The following is a 15,022-nucleotide window of genomic DNA, read 5'->3' on the forward strand; positions in this document are numbered from 1 at the left end:
TATTTAACTATTTCACGTCCTTGCTCATTTTTTAATGGTATATCTATAGATTTCACATTGAGCATGATTCTTCTTCAGATGTCACTCGTTTTCCTTTTTGTTTTGCAGTTCTGGATTGCCTTGAAGGCTCATTTTCTACATCTCAAGAAGGTTGGGAGTGAGAACTTTGAATTGCGTCTTAGTGGTTGACCAAAATGTTTGAGGCACAAACTATGGCAGTTGAGATCGCACTATCTTTTTCCCCACTCAAAATCGGGTTTAAAGATTAACGTTATATGGTATTTCCCCTGAAAGTTTTTATCATATATAATGTACAGTGAAATTTCCATGATTGTTTGTTCTATTACTATCCTTAATGTGAAGGCTTATCAATATGAGTTCTTGTATGTTTCGACTATAGTATTCTCAAGGTACATCTTCAAACTAAATTCACTGGGACTTTATTATAGAGTATGTATTTTCCTATGACGGAATTTCCGAAGCATGTTTATATTACAATTTTTTTTTGCGCATCATACTTTATATGATTATCTAATAATGTTTTGGCAGTTTTTAGATTTAATTTAATTTTTTATTAATTTCTTTGGCTAATTTATCACACTAATATATGATTATCTAATAATATCGGGTAGTTTTTAGTTTGTTTGATTTTTTTTTTTTTAATATAAGTATGTTTTGTATAATTTCTTTGGCTAATTTATTGCACTGAGGGGCACATTTATGTTGTCGAGGTTTTGTTTTTTTTTGTTTTTTTGGTTTTTAATACAAGTATGTTTTGTAGGATTTCTTTGGCTAATTTATCACACTATGAGGGGCACATTTATGTTGTCGAAGTTGTCTAATGTTTTCGCTTAGCTTTATTTTTAAGTATGTTATGTATAATTTTTTGGTTAATTTATCACACTATGAGGGGGCACATCTATGTTGTTGAGGTTGCCCAATGTTTGGGCCTAGCTTCATTTGCACCCACTCAAAGTGTTTTGTACATAGGTCTCCATATTAATAGAAGTTTGATTAGCTTAATGCTAGCTGCTAGACCACACTCCCATGGGTAGTTATTAGATATTTGTTTTTAAATGTTTCAATTTTTATTATATAAACAATAAATTACATTACAAAAATAGAGGTAACAAAAGACAAATCACCCAAAACCAATGGACCTTGAAAACATTAGAAGCACCTTAGTGTCAAGAAGTTTTAATAGAGTATTGAAATTGTTTTAGTCCTTATTATGATTGATTGATTCTAGTGCATTAAAGAAGGTAAAAGGGGGAGAGGAAGATTGAAATGAATGCCCTCAGACTAACAAATCCTAAACCAAGTACCTTGCAGAGCATGCCTTTTTTTGGTAGGAGGGAGCTTTTCCAAATAACCAAGAGTTTATAGCAAGCTAAGAACCTAAACCTCTGGGATTTACTCGTATAGTTTTGTGGAGTGCCTCTTAGCCACTAGCAAGCATCAACTAGTCTATACTTCTAGAAAGTCTGGAGTGTTTTGAATTCCAATCTTTCCACCAATTAATTGAAGTCTTGATGCCAAGCTTGAATACCAAAGTCTTCCTACCAAGATTGAATACCAACTTAGGGATTAATATTTTTTGTTCCTTTCGAGAATGATCTTTTCCTTATTGCACATGTTGAATTTAATGTTGGCCTCATCCCTAGGCACTTGGTCCCTCAATTGTGAGGAGAAAAGGTCAACTGTTTTCAAGCTCCTTTTAAAAAGTTACGAGTAGAAATAAGGTGTCAACCAACTCTTTTTCTTTTAAGACAAAAATTCTTCCTTTTAAAAGGTTATGAGTAGAAATGGAGTGTCAATCAACTCTTTTTCTTTTAAAACAAAAATTCCATTTTAAAAAATACCACACTCCATTCCTAAGTGATAATTTTTAATCATATAATTAGTAAGTACTTATATTAGCCAACAAACATATGTTGACCAATAATTAATTAATACATATTATATAATAACTAAATCCATGTATACATTTGTATACAGAGTGAATTTTGATCGTTATATTATTAATATAACTCACTATTATAAAAAAGAAATTCTATTTTAAAAAATGACACTCTATTCCTCCATGATAATTTTTAATTATGTAATTTCTAAATACCTATATTAACTAACAAACATATGTTATCCGATAACTAATTAATACATATTATATAATATCTAAATCCAAACATATGTTATCCATTAATTAATTAATACATATTAAATAATAACTAAATCCAAACCTATGTTCTCCAGTAACTAATTAATACATATTATATAATAACTAAATGCATGTATACATTTGCCTACACAGTGAGTTTTGAACTTTAGACTATTAATATAACTAACTATTATACAGTGCCGTTGGTTACAAGCAAAAAACTAATATTATTATAACATATGGGTGTCCGTAGGTAAACAAACTTATATTAATATAATACAACATTATACAGGAGTCGTTATTTATTTATTTAATTAAAAAATTAGATGAATTATATAATATATTGTTAATATATTTAATATAGGTTTTTTTATATGGTATATTATTAATGGAGATATATATTATTATTTGTTATAGGAATAATAAATTAATTTTTTGTTATTATTTTAAATGACCATATAGTAATTTTAAATTATGGCCTGTGATGTAGCTTTTTTAACGTTTTTTTAACTAAATTCCCTATTAGGTTAGAAACCATCCAATTGAGTTTTGAAAGAAATTTTCGTTTTAAATTTATTAACTTTTTCTCGTGATGTAACCATTTATATGCAATATTAAGTGAGTTACACATTCAATTTGTATACTTTAAAATTTTATATTATAAAGTAGTTTTTATTTTTATATAGTTATATAAATTAAATAGTTGGTATAGACATTAATATATAATAAACATTAAATTATTTTATAATACATTTCACATTGATAAAATTTAAAAAGAAAATTAAATTATAATTTTATTTTAAATTATTATTATTATTATAAGTTAAATATGTATACATGTAAAAAAATATGGAACAAGATTTTTATCCTTGGAGATTTACCTCTAGTTTAGGATGGAGATTCTTAATTTGTAAATAGACTTTATTACAATACCAAGGGCTAATACCATTGCTTATCAATACCACATGTCCAAAAAATCATAATTCATTCCATATGTCACTTGTTCTTATGACAATTTTTTTAAATTAATTTATTTAATTAAAACAACAAAAAGGGCATAACTACTTTGGTGATAAATCTCAACCTTTGATTTGTGCACACTACTAAGAATATTCTAGAATATTTTGTAGAGGTTAAATCTCCACCATCTATCTAATAATTATTGATAATTAAATTAAAATTGTTGAAGCCCTATTCCAAAATAGACATGCATATTAGCATAATTAGATTGAAATCATAATGATTTCATTATAAGTGGAATTTTGATGTGTTTTTCCAAATTGGAGATATAAAAGTAATCACAAGCAATAATGAGTGAAGTTACAACAATTTTAAGTTGCAGTTTTGTTTGGCCTCACAACAAAAAATTTACTGGTTATAGTACCCATCATCATTATAGTACCTTGTACGTCCATGAAATATTTGTAACAGGTAGATACACTCGAAGGGATATAATGAGCAAAGTTACAACAATTTTAAGTTGTAGTTTTGATTGGCCTCACAACAAAAAAAGGAGATTGACTAGTTATGGTACCCATCATCATTATAGTACCTTGTACGTCTACAAAATATTTGTATTGCATTTTTGTTTGGCCTCACAACAAAAAAAGGAGTTTGACCGATTATAGTACCCATCATCATCATCATCATTATAGTACCTTGTACGTCCACAAAATATTTGTAACAGGCAGATGCACTCGAAGGGATCACTTCTTATTAACTCAAATACGGAGCCTGACCTCAATGGTGTCGAGATAATTGAACCCATGACCTTTCAATAACGAAGGTGCTTTAATGACATGGACTCAACCAATTGAACTAACTCTTAGGGCTCATTATAATACCTTGTTATTTGGTGTTCTTAGTATTTTTGGTCCTTTACTTATTATTTTTCTAAGTTTAGTAATATTTGTATACTATTATCCCTTATTATTGTAATATAATATTACCCGTGTACTATTGTGTTTATATTATTAATATTACATTAATTTTTATTTTTGTTATTTGTTTGGTGATATTATTGCTTTTCTTCTTCTTTTTTTCTAGGTTTTTGGCCTTTAGGTTAGCCAACCTACTCTTTTCCTGCTTCTTCATCTATTTATTTGATCAAGTGCCCTTCTCCTTACTTAACTCTTGGTCATCAAGATTGATCCATGTTTAGATATGCAACATCAACTAACGATAACATCTACTATGGAGTTATCTCCAGAAATTTTGTAATCTAATATTGAATCCTATTTGGTTCCATGCAAGTTGATGTGACACATGGCTTGTGCCTTTTCATATGTTGTTCGATATGAGACAACATGTGCCTCTTGTGAAAATTCCTAGACCGAAATCCCTACTGCAACAAATTGATGTTACCTCTCCTACTTGTTAATCCATTCAAGTTATGTATGGTGTTCTACAGTCAATATCAAAGTAAATACACTGCAGCCTTCACTCTTTAATTATTATATGTGGAAACAAGAAACTTAGCAAGAAAGAAATACACAACACATGTACACAATTGTTTTTGGACAATTGTCCCCGGAAAAACCTAATGCGAGAAAATCAGTGCAACAACTGAGGGTTTTATTATTATGTAGTAGTAATTTCTGAATTTAATCTCTAGATGTCTTCTTAGCTATCTAGTATAGAGAATATCACTCAGAGAGATATAAGTGAGATTACCTCACACTATCACTGGAGATCCTGACTGATCCAGCCACTAAATGAACAACCCCTTGCTGCCTCTGCGCTGTCTCTGTACAGTCACTGCGTCAACCCAACGTCATACTGTCTAGGGTCTGCGTCACTCCTCCTCACTGATTGATTTGCCTCTGAGATTCTGACTTCTACTCTCCCAGTCTCATACCCAGACTTCCAGCTACATAAATCAATCCCTCCAACAAATTTTGGATCTCCTAAAGGCTCTGCGCTGCCTCTGCATGGCCCTACGTCAGCCTCTTATGGCTCTGCGCTGCCTCTCCTGGATCTCTCTCTGCCTCCTCTAATGAGTATTCCCGGATAAGGAAAATTTTCCAACCGGAACTATCCCTACCCCTCACTGCAAAATCTCACTTCGAATTTCTCACCAGCAGTTGCTCTGCTTCAAAAGTTCGTTCTCTTAAACTCTACTCGATGTGTCCTCCAAGTGCCCATCGATGTCCTTCTTATAATCCTCTAGTTGAGAAACAACGACCCAGATTAGATTCTAATCTATGGCTTAGATCATTTGGACTCTATCTCCGTCTTCTTCTAGAAGTTTCACTCACAATTTAGATTAATACCCATTAATTATTTTAATTTCGTAAATTTAGACGTACGCACCCATTAAAAATAATTAATTATTTTAATAAAACTGTCTCTGGGTGGAATTTCCCAAAACGATTTCTGGGTATTGGAGAATGCATGTGTCTAAGCCTCCCTGCAAATTTTGAGACTTAGAGAACACCTGATGATACCAGAAATCAAAACTCCCTCTTAGTGAGGAATGTGCTCTAGCAATGCACCTTGCTAAAGCATCACTCTGTTTTGTAACATCTCCTTCTGCGTTGTTGATGTCTGACTTCCTGTCCATCAACTACTGCACAAATGTTGCATATGTATTGTTGTTAACCCTGCCACTGTCAACACTGCATTTGTACTACAACTCCCTCTCAATTCTGCCTCTGTGTTGTTGCTGGCACTGCCACTGCCAATACTGCATCTGCACTACAACCTTCTCCAACTGTTGTTGCTACTGCATTAGCGATGGAAAAGCATCCCAAATTATTGTACTGGTGTTCAACATGATGCATTTGTTGTTGGAGTTTTGGTTGTTGCTAGTCTCTACGTTGATCCTCTGAAGCCTCTATGTTGCTGCTGACTCTCCTCTATGCCAACTACACTACTATCAACTCTAGCTATGTGGTGCTCAGTCTCTGGCACTCTTAACCACTGCAACTGTCACTCTAACACTCATCTGCATCAACTGACCTGGTCCATCCTGCAACTATTGATTTGGGCCCCTGTAGCCAGGTATTGATCCGAGAGGTGGACTCCTCAAGGATCCTTCCCAATTGCAGTTCTTTCTAACTACAATTCTAGATCTCCCCACCTCCCTCCTGGAGATGCCTGGGCTACCATGGCGAACTCCTCCACGATCTTCGCGGCTGCAACCTTCGGAGCATGCTTCTCATCCTTGTCCTTCTTCCTGAGAGGACACTGTGTAGCGTAGTGACCGAATTTGCCACACCTGAAGCATTTAATCTTTGAGACGTCCTTCTTCTGCCTCCATTGCTCATGCTGCCCCTTGGATGCAAGGGTTACATTCTCTTCCTCCTCCTTGGGATTCGACTCACTGTTGTTGCTCCCATCAAGTTTACACTTGACCAAGTCTCTCCTCATCTCTTACTGCTTAAGAGTTGCCCACATTCCATCCTAGTCTAGCAAAGTCGCCCTACACAGGATGCTCTGGACAAAAACTTGTCACTTCTCACAAACTGAATCTAGGGTCAATCTTACCATCTTAGAAGCTTGAGGTTTTGACCCCACATCTGTCAGCTCGTCTCAGGTCTCTTGAAGCTTAGTAAGGAATGAATCAAGGTGTTCCCCCTTATGCATCTACGTAGATATCATTTTCTACTCCAAGTACATCTTCTGCTGCTCAAAAGATCTTTGATATAGCGTCGACAATGCATCTGACATCTTCTTTGCTGTGTCTTTGCCAGCGATGTGATAGACTACATGATCCTTCACTCCATCGAGGATCATTCTCTTGGTCTTCACCATTTCTCCCTTGTACTTCTTGAGCGGATCTGGATCTGCGGGCTCAGCTACCACGTTGTCGACGTAGATATTGAGAAAATGATCATCCAGAAGGCACGACATCCTTGCCTTCCATATCACGTAGTTGGATGCCCCATCCAACCTATCCTAATCTCTTAATCCATTGGCTGCCATATCTGCCAATCGAAAAAGTCGAATAACCTCTTTTCTCTTGCTGCTGCTCAGCAAATGAGAATTCGAATTCCCTGGCTAGGAATTCTCTGAGGAAGAAATTCCCTCAAGTGTCTCTTCTTTCTTCTGACGTCTTTCTTCCTAGCAAGTACCTGCAGAAAACTGTGTCACACTAGGAACCCCTTTTCGTTGAAGCTTTTGTTTCACTGCTCCCTCTGCTGCTGAAAAATATCGATCTGGAAATCCTACCTCTTGGTCGAATCACTTAGAGAGAGATTTACCACGAAAATCTTGCCCTCCTGGCCTGAATTGCGCACTCCCTTTGGGGATTCGATTTATTGCCTATGCAGCACTTCGACTTCCCTTCAATGCTGGGCTCTTCCAGCATTGTTCTCTTGTTTCACATGCAGCTTTGATACCATGTGAAAATTCCTAGACCAGAATCCCTACTGCAACAAATTGATGTTACCTCTCCTACTTGTTAATCCATTCAAGTTATTTATGGTGTTCTACAGTCAATATCGAAGTAAATACACTGCAACGTTTAATCTTTAATTATTATATGTGGAAACAAGAAACTGAGCAAAAGTAATACACAACACATCTACACAGTTTTTTTTGGACAAATGTCCCCAGAAAAACCCAATGCGGGAAAACCGGTGCAACAACTAAGGGTTTTATTATTATGCAGTAGTAATTTTTGAATACAATCTTTGGATGCCTTCCTCGCTATCCAGTACAGGGAATATCACTAACGGAGAGATAAGCGAGATTACCTCACACTATCACTAGAGATCTTGACTAATCTAACCATTGAATGAACAACCCTTTGCTACCTCTACACAGTCCCTGCGTCAGCCCAACGTCACACTATCTGGGGTCTGCGTCACTCCTCCTGACTGATCGATTTTCCTATGAGATTCTGACTTCTGCTCTCCCGGTCTCACACCCCAGCGTCCAGCGACAAAAATTGATCCCTCTAGCAAATTTTGGATCTCCTCTAGGCTTTGTGTTGCCTCTGCATCAACCTATGTTTCCTTTGTGTGGCCCTGCGTCAGCCTCTTCTGGATCTGTGTTGCCTCTCCCGGATCTCTCTCTGCCTCCTTTGATGAGTATCCTTGGATAAGGAGAAACCTCCAGCCAAACCTATCCCTGCCCCTCACTGCAAAAGCTCACTTCAAATTTCTCACCGGTAGCTGATCTGCTTTAGAAATTCAATCTTCTGAACTCTACTCGATGTGTCCTCCAAGTGCCCATCAATGTCCTTATAATCCTCTAGTTGAGAACCAATGGCCCAGATTAGATTATAATCAATGGCTCAGATCATTTGGACTCTATTTTCGTCTTCTTCTAGAAGTTTCACCCATGGTTTAGATTAATACCCATTAATTATTTTATTTTCCTCAGTTTAGACTTAGGCACTTATTAAAAATAATTAATTATTGTAATAAAACTGTCTCCGTGTGGAATTTCCCAAAACAATTTCTGGGTATTGGAGAATGCATGTCTAAGCCTCCTTGCAAATTTTGAGACTTAGAGCACATCAAATGCTAACAGAAATCAACATATCTCAGAATTGTTATGTCTTTGGAACAAGGCAACTCACACTTGTTCCAAATGGTCTCCCACTCAGGATGAGATAACTGAATACACCTCCATCACATTGTGTGTCCATCCTACTATGTTACATGTTATGTCACGCATTCCACCTTTTCTCAAGGGTGATGACACTTTTCGCTCATGTGGTGCGTGCCCAACTAAATGCTCCCCATGTGCTCAACTGAACTTGGTCGGAGTGCTAACATACTAAGACATGCTCAATGTGCTACCCAAGAAAACTCACTTAGTCCATGAACATGCTCCTCATGTCATTTGCTTGAAGATACCAATCTCCACATGTGTCTGACACTCGAACTAAGAAACTCCAAATTTCCAACATATGCCAAGACAGTGTCGCACATGTGTGATGGACTCCCCATGCCCAATGATGGTGTCACCACACTCTCCCACTTGGTCATCAATGAGGCATGTACACTCATCACCTTGAGGGTTTGACATCCTTCCCCACTCAAAATTGTTTTCGTCCTTGGTAATTATGCAACCAACAAGCTCCTTGAGTTGCTCCAACCAACTAAAGTCTCATTGTTATATAAAGTGCTATATCATGAAACTTGCCTTTGTTTGTCATCTACTTTGGAATATGTTATGAAACCAGCTCAAGAAAAGATAGAAAAGATAGATCAACGCCTTAGAATTAAGTCTCTTCGAGGGGCAACCTCCTTTACATTACATAAATGAACAATTCTTGGATGATACAAATGAAAAGACCTCCTTTCTATATATAGGAGTCTAAGGGGTCATAACATAATCAGAGCCACCATAACAATAATAATGTAAGGGCACAATAATAACAATAGTGGGCTTCTATGTGGCACAATAGTAACAATATGGGCACTACATGGGTACATCAATATAATAAGTGGGTTGCACTAATAACAATAAGGGGTTACACTAGTAGTATAGGGGCCTAACATGCCCCTCTCCTTCAAAAAGCGTTGTCCTCAATGCTTGAGTAGTTCTTGATGCTTCTGTATAAAATTCTTGTCCTCCCATGTGGAATCTTCAGCGGATAAGTTCTTCCACTTGATGAGATACTCTGAAATTGATCGATTTCTTAGCTGTCGGGTTCTTGTTTCTATGACTGCTCCAGGTCCCAATATGATTTTTCCTTCCTCTTCAATTTCTGGCAATATTGTTTGAATTGGGATCTTTTGCAACTTTTGAATAAGTGGCCATACTTCTTCCTCCTTCTTCCATTTATACCTTGCTTCGTTTATCCAGTCTGGTTGGATAATAGAAATGGCACAAAACAATGCTTCCACATCCTCATCTTTGAAGAGTCTTCCCATTCGGTAAGGTCGCCATTTTTTAAGTGCATGTAGTATTGCCAACATTTCCTTCTCATAAATAGCTTGCTTGAGATGTAGCAGTAAAAATACCCAATCACCTACATCAAAACATTTTTCACTACAATGTTGATCTACCTGTTGTTTCGTTTGGTTTTGCACCAAAGTGGTGTTATCCTTTAAAAGTTGGAGAACTTGTTGTTGATGCTCGATGTGATCTTTCACTGCTTGAACCTTTTTCTTCTTGATATGTCCTTCTATCTCTAGAGTTTGAGGAGTGGTAATTTCTTCCAATCCTTTACAAGATATGGTCGGATTCATTTCTTGATGCTCGATGTGATCTTTCACTTCTTGAACATTTTTCTTCTTGATATGTCCTTCTATCTTGATAGTTTGAGGAGTGGTAATTTCGAACAATGAATTACAAGATATGGTTGGATTCATTTATTCTTTCTTGATGTGATCTTTCACTTCTTGCACATTTTTCTTCCTGATATGTCCTTCTATCTTGAGAGTTTGAGAAGTGGTAATTCTTGCCAATGCTTTACAAGATATGGTTTGATTCATTTCTTCTTTCTCTGGGGTGGGATCCCGACGTATATCTTCTTCTTTTAATGTTTCTTGATCCTTTTCTTCCTCCTCTTCATATTCTATGTAAAATAATTTCTTCTCAGCACATTTATGACCTTTAGTGCATTTGCTATCACAATTGTAACAAAGCCCTTTTTCTCTTTTTTCTTCCAATTGTTGTGGTGTAACCCTTGTAGGTTGTGGAAGGCTAGGAGAAACAACACTTCCATCTTTATAGTTGTGAGGGGTATGCTTCCTGGTTTCCATAATTTTTCTTTCCACTATGTCACAAATCCCTTTTACTCTTTCCAATTGTTGTGATGCTGCTCTAAAGAAGGTGTTGCTCTTTGTATCCTCATAATATGCTATCATTTCCTCTGTGAAAATTGACCACGTAACAAGTTTTTTACGAGAACAAAGCCCTTTGTACCATAAAAATTGATCGGGTTCTAAATATGAAGATGCAATACATACCTTTTGTAACAGTTGTACACCATGTAGATCAAAATATTGCTCCATCTGAAGCATCCAATTTACCGGATCCTTGCCATCAAACTTTCTCATCTTGCTTTTTTTTTTTTTAGGAGCTCGACCTTTAAACGACTATAACTCTGTACTTTTAGATCTTTAAGTTCTGAAATTGCGACCTATAGTAGCCCTCTGTGTCCTCTTTCCAATGCCACCAGTCTGATCCAAATTGGATTCTCTAAGAAAGAGTTATGCACAATCTCCCAAGATGACCTGATTATAGACCTTTCCAGAAGAGCGAACTTGTATGAAGTGCCATGTGTCACTGTTTCGACCTTTGGATCTGAAAAAGATATACAAAAAACTACAGTCCGTCCTCTTTCTGTACCTTCTTACGAAATTTCAATCCGATCCCCAGAGAGAAAGTTATGACGATTTTCCCCAGGTCACCTATTTTGAATGTAATTCAGGAGTCTGCAAAAAGACCAACTTCCTCAGATCATATCTCCGCAAATATCGCGTGACAAGCTCTGAAATTCAGACCCAAGGTTCAGCGAGATTTCTTCTCAAATGGGTTTTTTTTGCGACTTCTGAAACGTCACAGAAAAAAAGGTTATAGCGAAAATGCCACGATGACCTGTTTGGAGCAGCGAAACCCTAGAATCCAAAGCTCTGATACCAAATGTTATGAGACCAGCTCAAGAAAAGATAGATCAACGCCTTAGAATTAAGCCTCTTCGAGGGGGCAACCTCCTTTACATTACATAAATGAACAATTCTTGGATGATATAAATGAAAAGACCTCCTTTCTATATATAGGAGTCTAAGGGGTCATAACATAATCAGAGTCGACATAACAATAATAATGTAAGGGCACATTAATAACAATAGTGGGCTTCTATGTGGCACAATAGTAACAATATGGGCACTACATGGGTACATCAATATAATAAGTGGGTTGTACTAATAACAATAAGGGGTTACACTAGTAGTATAGGGGCCTAACAGAATACCCTTGCATGCCTCCATGTGTCAGATCCCCTTGTGCTCTAACTAACGATGTAGCTAACTGGATCACAACACCAAATGGATAATATCTTACATCATCACACAACTGCATCCACTTTGAATCCCACTGGCATCCATGTATATCCCCAATCAACTTGCTCTACTCAATAAGTACCCTAAGGCACCAAACCATATGACTCATCATCCAAGCTAGGAAAACGAGCCAAATCCTCATGGTTCAATGTGAAGGTGAGGTAGGACAATCATCTTGACCACCACCCCCATCTCCATCCTCATTTATCTTGTTGGAAAATCTCCTTCACACCTGTATGTCATATACATCAACAAACATGGGACTTGATTATGCCTTCTACCTCCTTAATGAGTCACTCCAACTGGGGATCATATGGCCACTCTCTCTTACAGGGTTTCTACGGATGAACCAATCTCTTACTTGGCTCATTTGTACCAAGGCACATCTCCTCCTTGACCACTCTCCCAAAATAAGGGTGTCTCCATCGTCTCCTCTTGGAATAATCAAGCATTCTCATCCTCTCATCAACTCTCTATCTCGGTTCTAGTGTCTCCCCCAGAACTTTATCTATCAAATAACTAATATTTGTGTATGCTATAGAAGAGTAGACTCTAGACAATATATCCTCACATGTGTTGAAATAACTCCATCCAAATTTTGATCTATACTTCCAATCATACGAAGAGAAGTAACTCTAGCTCTTGAAGTTTTCATACCTCTCATTCTCCACATTGCTACTTGATCCAATCCTAATAGATTGTTCAAACAAATCATGTGTGGAACTAGCACATTCATCTTTGTTCTCAGAAACCACTTCTCTAGTACCAACTCATAATTATTAAGTTGCACAATGGTTAAGATCATCCTTCTATGCAAATATCCAAGTTGGAACATCATCTATTGTCTGAAGCACTCTATGCTCCCCAAAATTAACATTTTTGAAGGATGTTTGAGCTAGCTTGAGTTTCAACCCGAGCTATCTGGCCACATCCTCTCTCATTAAGTTGTATGTAGAACTAATGTCCACCATTGCTAACATATGTCTCTCATTGACATATATACTCACAAAGTTGAGTCGTGTCCTACCTTGATCTTGTTTTGATGTGGATTGGCTCGCGGATGTTGCACCCAAAACATATAAAAATCCAACTGATGACTTCTCTCTCTGCTCCGTAGCAATTAGATTCTTCTTCAATGGATAGTTCTTCACCAAATTCTCTTTTGCACGAATCCAACATGAAAGTGACTTCTTCTCTTTCTTTACATTTGCCTGGCTAGCTTCACCTTCCTTGGAAGACTTGGCTTTCCCCTTTTCCTTCTTCTTCTTTCCCTTTTGACAATGTCCATCATGTCTATCTTTGTTTCTAGATTCACCCTCAATTCAAAAGTCTAAAAGATTGTCTACTGTGGTTATAGTTGTTGCAAGAGTTTGCATATTTTGTCACCTTAACTCACTTCTACCCATGGCTGCATTCCACACAAGAAATGCTACAAATGATCATCATCTAATATCTTCTTGATCTCCAACATAAGGTTTGAAAACTCTTTGATGTACATATTGATCTTATGTGTTTGCTTCAATGCCATAAGGTGATTCCAAGCAATCCATGTCTAGTTTCCTAGTCCCATGTAGTGATTCACTCTGTGATGTGGCCTACTACCAAATCTTCTACTTGGGTTCTCTAGCACAACTTGGTTGTCTCTATCATAAACACAGTTGCAACATTTACCTTTGTCTCATTATAGGTTTTAATCCTATACAAATAATTATTGCAAACGAATTCTTAAAAAAACCAAAGAAAGATACAATGGCAATCACAAAAAGTATACACAGATTTTTCTCCTAGAACCCAAAACCGTGAAAACCATATTGATTTCTCATTATATTCCTTTCAATGTTACAATACATTATATACATGCCAAAGTATTAATAAACCCCCAATCCATTAGCCCTAGTTTAGAATATAGTCGTAGTTCCTTTGAGTAGATCTACAAAACCATGAGTAAAATCACTGTGTAAAACCATGTGCAAACCGTGGGAAAAAATGTGTGGAGCTAGTTGTGAAAAGAATATAACACATACCTAATACTCATCAGAATCGTTGTTCATCTGATCCAAGTACTGCTCCACATCCCATTAGAAGCTTCCAAGCACCCTGGCATTCCTTGCCCTATCATATAGTTTGGGTTCTTTGATCTTGACTCTCATCGATGAGTTGGACGATCCTTGCCTAATTTCCTTCTTCAAAACTGCAATCATGTCAACTTGATCTTAGGTTAGGTTGATAAGTGAAGTCACCTCTCTCTCCAAGCACTTCAACCACTCTCCCTGAACTACATGATCACATCTACAACTACTTGAAGCTTTGCAATGGTATGGTCAAAATCCTCCCTCATGCCTCTCATCTATTGTCTCATCTCATTTGACACATCACCATGTTGCTGCATAGCATGTATCATTTGTCATGCATGTTCCTCAACAATAGTGACCCTATATGTCAATATGGAATCTCTTGAATCCTTGTCGGTATCACTGCCTTCTTGCAATCTACTAAAGAAGATATATTATTATTTATTCTGTGCATATTGGTATCATTTCTTTAATACCACCTGTCATGACCCTCTAGTGACCTCGGTCAGGTAATTACACTTTGGGTGTTCTCTAAGCATGTGACACCAACATGTTTCTATGTCATTGGTGAGGCCAACGTAGAAAAATTCCACTTGGACTACGCTTCACTCGAAAACCCATGCCACTTATGATTTTCGCAATTATCATGCAATTCTGACATCAATAGTACATCATAACATCTTATGTAACATTGCATTCAATGTAAACAAGTACACAAAATATATGGTTAGAGTAGTCTGTGGCCTAACACCTCAATTTTATTATATGCCAATATGTAATACAACATGTAGAACCATGATATAAAGTCTACCAATTGGTCAGGT

At 36.7% G+C, this 15,022-nt stretch overlaps 1 protein-coding gene across 2 annotated transcripts in view; it reads left to right on the forward strand.

Annotated features, from left to right (window-relative positions):
- The window catches only part of LOC149229083 (acyl-lipid (8-3)-desaturase-like), a 352,078-nt gene extending 351,556 nt beyond the window's left edge, over positions 1-522 (forward strand). For both annotated transcript variants that reach the window (XM_089378453.1, XM_089378452.1), the window contains exon 14: positions 109-522. In XM_089378453.1, coding sequence (XP_089234579.1) covers positions 109-189 — 81 coding nt within the window. In that variant the 3' untranslated portion in view covers positions 190-522. The remainder of the gene's footprint in view (positions 1-108) is intronic.
- Positions 523-15,022: the final 14,500 nt, after the last annotated feature.

The sequence above is a fragment of the Pinus tabuliformis genome, chromosome J (assembly GCF_031772625.1).
Source record: "Pinus tabuliformis cultivar Carrire ecotype Pingquan chromosome J, CPIR1, whole genome shotgun sequence".
NCBI lineage: Eukaryota > Viridiplantae > Streptophyta > Pinopsida > Pinales > Pinaceae > Pinus > Pinus tabuliformis.